Genomic DNA, 7,663 nt, shown 5'->3' with positions numbered 1-7,663 from the left:
GTAACCATAGTCTTTACCATATTTTTATTAATATTTATAGGGTTAAGGTGCAAAAATACCCTTAACGTTTTGAGCTAGGAGTATTTTTACCCCTAACGTATAAAATGGTGCAATTTTACCCCTAACGTTGGAAACCAAGAGCAATTTTACCCCTAACGTTAATAAATTGGGTCAATTTGAAAAATAATTCATCAAACTGTCTTCTCGGTCATGAATCTTGTTATCTACACTTCATACGTGTGTCATTTTATCAGTAACAAATCACAAACATTCGTTGGGATGTGAAAAAAAAATAAAAAAAATAAAAAATATACTGCCTTTTTGTACGGATTAGACAAAAAAAATTTAAAAAATCCACCGAATTTATGAATATTAATCTCAGATTCTATTATTAAATTATAAAAAACATGAAAATCCTTTTTTTAGAACGAATTATTATGCAATTTGTGTAGAATAATGAACAAAAATATCTGTGTTTTATAATAGTGTCTAAAATTGATCCAATTTATCAACGTCAGGGGTAGAATTGCTCTTGGCTTCCAACGTTAGGGGTAAAATTGTACCATTTTAGACGTTAAGGGTAAAATTGCTCCTGGTCCAAAACGTTAAGGATATTTTTGCACCTTAACCTATATTTATATATTAAAATGATTGCACGGATTCAAAAGCTAGTTATGTATTAAGCCGTTCCTAATATATCCATCAGTATTCTGCAATCTCTATTGTTCTTCCCCTTTTATTTAAAAAAACCACCGACCATTCAGGTGCCCAATCGCAGCCGCCATCGTTCATCGTCGCCAGATGCGACTCGGAGTTTCGTTCTCGCCAGTGAGGTTAGTGATTACTGTCTACTCAGTAATATAAAATTCATTTTAGGGCTTTAGGATTTGAATCCAAGACATTCTTATTTCTATGGCTAACTTTAATCTCGTTTAATTTTTGAATTAGCATTGTGCATCTTGGGCTTCCATATTCATGTTGTGAACTATGCATTTGTTGATGCTGGAATCATATTCTCAAGTGGATAACAACTGGTATTATCTTCTTCACTGCTCATTAATAGAAGCTTTAATTCTTCATTTTGTTTTTATCTTCTTAGGTTGTGTCTCTCTTGTTTACAGGGTCAGTATCTTCCTTAAAAATTGCATATGCTAGGGAGACGTTAAGGGTATTTTTGGATCTTATCCCTATTTTTATCAATTGAATTATCTGGTAAAAACAAATATATTTCTTTGCCTTTTCATAGTAGCAATTTTCTACTGGAGTTTGCATTTACTTGTCATCTTCAAATCCTCATCCTTCAGTCTTCCCATAAAGATGCAACTTCAAATGCTCTCACTCCCAAACCACACTCTCACAACAACGCTCAGTTTCCCACATTCTTCTCACATAAATTCATCTGTTTCACCAGCGCACCACCACTCTGTTTCTGTGCACAGATTTAATTTCAAATCTGGGTTTTGCAATTCAGTCAAAAGGGTTTCCAGTAAGAGAAGATATTCCGGATCGGTTATGGTTAATTCTTTAGCAATTGAAAAAGATGGCAGTGATGAAGGTAAAGATGATGCCTTTTATATCAGAAGGTGTGTAGAGCTGGCAAAGAAGGCAATTGGATGTACGAGTCCTAATCCTATGGTTGGCTGCGTCATTGTCAAGGATGGAAAAATTGTTGGTGAAGGATTTCACCCTAAAGCTGGTCAGCCTCACGCAGAGGTATCGCCCAATTTGTTTCTTTTGCGGCTTCAGTTTTCCTTACCCTTAAAATATGATTGATTGCTGTGATTTTTTTGCTATGCTTGGAGATGAAAAATAATACAATTATTAATAGCTATGATAACATTCTGCTAATGATTGCTAATTCATGTACCATTTCATCTTATTAATTACCATTTTGCAATTTGATTATTCCTTAAATTGCTTCTTTGCTTGACCAATTGTTGTCAGATAATTTGATTTAGGTATTTGCCCTTAGAAATGCTGGAGATTTGGCTGAGAATGCGACAGGTTATGTGAGCTTAGAGCCATGTAACCACTATGGGAGAACTCCACCGTGCACTGAGGCTCTCATTAAAGCCAAAGTTAAGAAGGTGGTGATTGGAATGGTTGACCCAAACCCAATTGTGTCGTCGAGTGGGTTGGACAGACTCAAAGATGCGGGAATTGATGTAACTGTGCGTGTAGAAGAAGAATTATGCAAGAGGCTCAATGAGGCTTATATCCATCAAATGCTGACAGGGAAGCCTTTTGTTACACTCAGGTAAAATTTGAAATCTGAATGTGCTATTTGACAGTAGAGATGGTAATTCGTATTATGGTGTCAAAATCGTATTATATTATATATAAGTTCCATATGATTATATATGATATAAATGCAATAGGAAAGAAAAAAAAGAAGCAAAAAGCATCTTGTGGCTTCCTAACAAGTTCCTTGGTTTGAACATTTAATTCAGTTAAAAAAGCATTACTCATTTCATTTGCGTTTGAAATTATATTATTTAGAATGTTTATGAAATGAATACGCTCTGTTAAACGAGCTTTATCTTCAAAGCTGACTTTTTTGGTCATCAAGTGCTTAATGTGACATAAAACAAATGATCAGGTTCTGATGTGTTGAAATTGAAAATTAAGGGATCAATCCACTAAAATTAGAATGATGATGGATCTCAGCATGCTTTTGCCAAAAAAATAATAATGTTGTCATGTCAGTCTAATTGTCTCTGTAAATCGTTTTCGTGTCAGAAATTGCACCCCATCTGACAGTATTAAGTGAATCATCAAAAAATGAATTCATACTACTAACTGTTGAAGTTTTTTAACTTGAGGCATCGCCATAAACTGTAGATACTCTCTCTCAATCAATGGCCAGTTTCTTGACCAACTCGGGCAAGGAGTCTCAGATCGAGGCGGATACTACTCAAAATTGTTACAAGAATATGATGCCATTATAACCTCAGCTTCTGAATTCAATTTATCCATTCCTACATCACAAGAGGCTGGTGCAAATCAACCCCTTCGTATCGTAATAGCAACCTCGCCTTCTCCAATCCGAATTCCCTCTCTGCCCGAAGATGCAACTTCGAAGATGATAATATTCACAGATAAAGATACAACTATTGAACCAGAAACAGCTCGGAAAGGAATTGAGACTGTCATTTCGGATCAGATAAATTTGAATGAAATTTTGGAATATTGTAAGCGGCGGGGACTATGCAGCGTTTTACTGGACTTGCGGGGAAATATTGACGAGCTTCAAGGGCTTGTCAATAATGCTTTTGAGCAGAATATGTTGCAAAAAATTCTTGTGGAAGTGTTGCCATTGTGGGATGAAAGCAGCAGCAAGAGTTCTTTTGCTGCTTTGAAGAGTATTGGGAAAAGACTAGAGGTGAAAAATCTACAGCCTGTGATCTCTGCATCTGAGAGCATTATCCTGGAGGGTTATCTTTAGCTTAACTTATACTTTGATGAAACAACAGAACACAATTTTCAAGCATGAATCCTAATGCTGATGTGTAATTTTCTCTGCCTTGTGGAATTATTTATGAAATATTGTTATTTGTTTTTTCGTTCTATTCATAATGAGTCAGTTTCTCTTGGTATTTCTTCGATTTTGCTCTTTTGATCCATGGCTATTACCGTTTCTACCTATCTCGCGTTGCTAGGTTTCGTCAAGGTTAGCGCTTTTGATTTTTGTTAATTTTATTTCTCCATTTGGATGCATAGTTTTGATTTCACTTTTCTTGCATTGCACAGATCTGCACCTGCATGCAAGAGAAACCAGCAAGTGGCGCATTTGGCCCTTCGGGTTTTCTTCCTTCCTCTGCCTTGGGGTCTGATTTTTTGTATAGAGCATTCTTGGATTTAATGTAAGCACAACTTTTGCTCAAGATATCATTTTGTTTGGTTGATGAGAAAATGAACGGATTACTTGATGTTTAATTATATATCTACTCTGATGAAATGTGTGGAAAATGCAGGTTTTCTTTTTTCACTCACTCTCTTATCCATGAAACTATCTAACTCTAACACTGACTTACTGATGAATTTCCAAAATGATGCAAATACAGGAATAACGAACGCTTGCAGGGTAAGATTTAGTTGTTTAGGGTTTCAAACAAAAAATAAACTGCCAATGTAGTTCGCTACAACAATCTATTCGGTGAAGTTTTGAATTCCTTGAATGCTTATTTATGCAATATTGAACTTGTTGCGACTTTGTAAAAATGTTGGTATTATTTGTTGGAGCGAGAAGTATGCAGTCTCGTCATTTGATCTAGCCTATTAACCGGGTTTCTTATTTTCTTATGCTCAATGATTAGGATGAAGCATGGTGATTAGGATTCTTTGACCATGTGCAACCGAAGTTGTCAAGTTGGCATAAACATTTTGAGAACAATTCAAATTGTGAGAAAGATATTCAAATGGTTGTTGTATATTCAACGTACACATTTACAGTATAGTTGTTCTATATACACAAATCTATATACATTTGGCAACAAAAATTTAGAGGGAAGTTAACAAGCAAGTTGTTCTACAATCAATCGTAGTTGTTCTATGATTTGGGCCAACCATTTGTTGTATGCTCGCAGCTATACCTCTTTTTCTTGGCAATGAGTCGACTCCGGATGACTTTCTCTGCTGCAATTGCTTCCTGAATGTTGCTCTGTAATACACTGCAAAGTTCATCAAGGGCTAACATCGGAAATGGTTCTTCGATCAGGACACCAACCTATAGATAAAAGATAAAAACTAATCAAAATTCAGTAGCAAAAAAGGAAAACTGTTGCAAAATTGCTAATTTTGTGTGACAGAACAATGAACAATGATTTCAGCCATGCTCTTATTCGCGTAAATTGCATCGAAGTCACTAAAGTTCCTTCTTCTTTCAATAAAAATCAAGCATATCTGGTGTAGCGCTTAGTTGACATATAGTCTGTTGTTTTTTTGTGCCAGAACAATGTTCTAGTGAGTTTTTGTAATAAACTGGCCGGAATGACTTGAAGTTCAGTGGTTTTATTAAACAAAAACAAAGCTGTAAAATAGACCACAAACTTTAATGACCTCCGGTGCATTTTACCTGCAGCATATCTCTCAGCACAAACAGAAACAAATCTTCATAAATATATAAAAACAGTTAAGCAGGAACGAAGAGAGAAGAAAGAAACGTACTTCTTCTATGCAGAACAAGGAAGCAGCACTGATGAAAGTTGCAGGGACTACAATCCAGTGGCAATCCTCCCAAAGGATTATAGGAAGAGTGAGATGCCAAAGGACCAGAAATCTCGACGTCAAACGAGTGTATGAAAGTGGTATGGGCACTCCAATCAGTTGTTCACAAACACCAATTCCTTCGTGCAAACATGACACCTTTGACTCCTAAACCATCATCAACACATTTCAGAATTTGAATCAATATATTAATGCCCCCTTCAAGATCAAAGTTTCCTAAGTGAAAAATAGCATTGAGGACCCAATTTATCAAATTTTCCTAGTGGCTAGTCCATCAATCCAAGATTTGGAATTAGGGGTGGCAATTGTCTACACAACCCGACAATATGGCACGAATCCAACACGAATTCAATAGGTTAGCGTTCCATTATATAAGTAATGAGTTATTATATGGTTATACGTAAATTTTTGAGTTGAATTAGAGTTACCAGCTAACTCGAAAACAACACATGTATTTAAAATTATTATTATATCTTCACAGGCAGGGGTGGAACCAGGGGGGCTAGCCAGGGTTGGAGCTGTAAACACGACTTGAACCTTTAACATGTTAATCCAGAAATGACATAAATATTCAGAACTATCATTATATCCTCCTATATTTTTATATATCTAAATGTGCTTAATGAACAAGTCAACAAAATGACAGTGACCCGATTGAGTTCACAACTTTTTGAGTTGGACTAGCCGACTCATTTAACACTAACCCAAATAATTGAAACGACACGAACATGATCTACCTACACGAATTGCCACACGATTATGATATGAAAGTTTTGGATTGCATTAAGGTTGACTCCTTAGACATTAAATTAAACTGACACGATACAAACACGACCCAATTGCACAAATTGCCGCCCCTATTTGAGATTATGTAAGAGAAAGCAAAAAGCAGGGCTGGAAAAATTGTGGAAATTGGTAAGAAAAATCCGAATAAGTTAACGAAATTACCAGCAGGTTTTTCTTTGATTCATCTAAGTTGAGCAATTGAAGGCTTTGGGAGATAAACTCAATAATGCAGCGAGGCCGGTGCCTAGAATTGAGTACCAATGCTAGATCATCTACTTCAAGCAGATGCCGGAGGTCTTGGTTAATATCTGAACCATAAGTTACATGGCACTGCCAAAAGAATAGCTCAATCAAAATTCTCGAACCAACTTCTCTCAGTCAAAAGTCAAACACCACAAGTGCAAACTTGTTCTTCTGAAAATCAGATTCAATTTCTCTCAAACGCAAAGGTTAAAGCTCTAAATCAATAAACATAGTTTAAAGGCTAACCTTAAGTGCAACCGGGAAGGCTATAATATACTGTAAAAGAGCGTTTTTAAGGACGGAATCGGTGGAGCTGTCGACACTGGCAATCACCTGTCGGGCGAAATCATTAGTACCCGAAATCAACTTAGTCCAAGCTTTTTTCCCCTCTTCAAACCTAGAATAAGACGCCTCCGTCCTGAAAACCAGCAACAGAGCCAATGCCGGAGCCGTCAACTGATAGGGCAGAGAAGAAGTCCTCAAAATTGGGAGAAATCCGGGCAAGAAATGCAATTCCACAGCAGAATTATAGGTAGCAATAATCACAGCCACACAAGTGAAGGCAATAACCGGAGGAATTAAAGACAAAATGACTCGCGATTGAAGACTTGAAAGTAAGTGGCGAATATGGCGAAGGGAACTTCTGTGTTCGACCCAATTCTCGTGGTTGTAAAGAGAGCGTTTTTGTCGCATTCCGCGCTCTTGCACGCGGTCAGCCCAGTCAGGAATAGTGTAGAAAAGGGATTTTAGGGTTTTAGGGGGCTCCGGCGGGATTGAAGGAAAACAACATATGGCTTTGAAGGAGTGCGCAGCCTTGTGGGGTTTGGGGGGAAAGGAAGTTTGATGTGATTTGAGAACAAATTTGGGAATGAAATTAGAAGAAAGAGAAATTTTGGGGGATGGAGAGTCGAAGGGGGTTGCCGGCGGTGACATTGGCGGCGTGTATTAGGGTGAAAGGTCGGAGCTTGAAGGCAGAGGAGAAACGGACATGGCAGTTAAGAAATAACAGAGTGAGAGGACAGTGGATGAGTTGGTTTAGGTTGTCTGTGAAGGAGATTTTTACACATTTTTGTACTAATTTCTTATTGGGGAAAATATTATATTAATTTATTTTTTTCCATTATAAACTAAGGTTTCTAAAAAATATCTATTAATTCTTCAAAAAAAAATCTATTATTTATTCTTTCTTAAAAAAAATTCTATTTTTTATAATAAAAAAATTCTATTAAAATCCGCCGGCGACTGGAGTGGCTAAAATGTAATACAGATGCGGCTATTTTTAGACATCGGATGCTGCGGAGTTGGGACAGTCGTTCGAGATGCTATGGGCGAGTTCCTCTTCTGTAGCAGCAGTTTAATTGCCGAAACAAAGGAGCCGGAAGTTGTTGAAGCGCTAGCAGTTCGGACC

General features: G+C 36.9%; 2 protein-coding genes across 10 annotated transcripts; one reads left to right on the top strand and one right to left on the bottom strand.

The window, feature by feature from the left end:
* The first annotated feature begins 683 nt into the window (after nucleotides 1–683).
* On the top strand, nucleotides 684–3,596 carry LOC136216904 (riboflavin biosynthesis protein PYRD, chloroplastic). 9 transcript variants are annotated; one of them, XM_066003450.1, is made up of 6 exons: nucleotides 684–833; nucleotides 949–1,034; nucleotides 1,122–1,168; nucleotides 1,472–1,713; nucleotides 1,959–2,257; nucleotides 2,842–3,596. In XM_066003450.1, the coding sequence occupies exons 4-6, from the start codon at nucleotides 1,513–1,515 to the stop codon at nucleotides 3,443–3,445; spliced, it is 1,104 nt and encodes a 367-aa protein (XP_065859522.1). In that variant the 5' UTR covers nucleotides 684–833; nucleotides 949–1,034; nucleotides 1,122–1,168; nucleotides 1,472–1,512; the 3' UTR covers nucleotides 3,446–3,596. The 9 variants fall into 9 exon arrangements, with proteins under 9 accessions (XP_065859522.1, XP_065859521.1, XP_065859519.1 ...); XM_066003449.1 differs by having other exon boundaries at nucleotides 1,440–1,713; XM_066003447.1 differs by having other exon boundaries at nucleotides 1,412–1,713.
* Nucleotides 3,597–4,393: 797 nt separating this feature from the next.
* On the bottom strand, nucleotides 4,394–7,306 carry LOC136216905 (voltage-dependent chloride channel 1, chloroplastic). Its single transcript, XM_066003454.1, has 4 exons — nucleotides 6,502–7,306; nucleotides 6,175–6,342; nucleotides 5,167–5,373; nucleotides 4,394–4,726 (listed from the first exon to the last, which is right to left on the bottom strand). The coding sequence occupies exons 1-4, from the start codon at nucleotides 7,186–7,188 to the stop codon at nucleotides 4,550–4,552; spliced, it is 1,239 nt and encodes a 412-aa protein (XP_065859526.1). The 5' UTR covers nucleotides 7,189–7,306; the 3' UTR covers nucleotides 4,394–4,549.
* Between the last annotated feature and the right edge of the window lie 357 nt (nucleotides 7,307–7,663).

This window comes from Euphorbia lathyris, chromosome 2 (assembly GCF_963576675.1).
Source record: "Euphorbia lathyris chromosome 2, ddEupLath1.1, whole genome shotgun sequence".
NCBI classification, from domain to species: domain Eukaryota; kingdom Viridiplantae; phylum Streptophyta; class Magnoliopsida; order Malpighiales; family Euphorbiaceae; genus Euphorbia; species Euphorbia lathyris.
The sequence above is the reverse complement of the archived record's forward strand: the minus strand, read 5'-3'. Positions and strand labels throughout refer to the sequence as shown.

What these genes read in the sequence shown, in the direction of transcription:
- LOC136216904 (XM_066003446.1), top strand. Translation starts at nt 1,318, where the DNA reads ATGCAACTTCAAATGCTCTCACTCCCAAACCACACTCTCACAACAACG. An exon ending in CTGGTCAGCCTCACGCAGAG is followed by an intron (nt 1,714 to 1,958) that starts GTATCGCCCAAT and finishes AATTTGATTTAG; the next exon opens with GTATTTGCCCTTAGAAATGC. An exon ending in AAGCCTTTTGTTACACTCAG is followed by an intron (nt 2,258 to 2,841) that starts GTAAAATTTGAA and finishes CATAAACTGTAG; the next exon opens with ATACTCTCTCTCAATCAATG.
- LOC136216905 (XM_066003454.1), bottom strand. Translation starts at nt 7,188, where the DNA reads ATGTCACCGCCGGCAACCCCCTTCGACTCTCCATCCCCCAAAATTTCT. An exon ending in CCTTCCCGGTTGCACTTAAG is followed by an intron (nt 6,343 to 6,501) that starts GTTAGCCTTTAA and finishes TTCTTTTGGCAG; the next exon opens with TGCCATGTAACTTATGGTTC. An exon ending in AATCAAAGAAAAACCTGCTG is followed by an intron (nt 5,374 to 6,174) that starts GTAATTTCGTTA and finishes ATGATGGTTTAG; the next exon opens with GAGTCAAAGGTGTCATGTTT.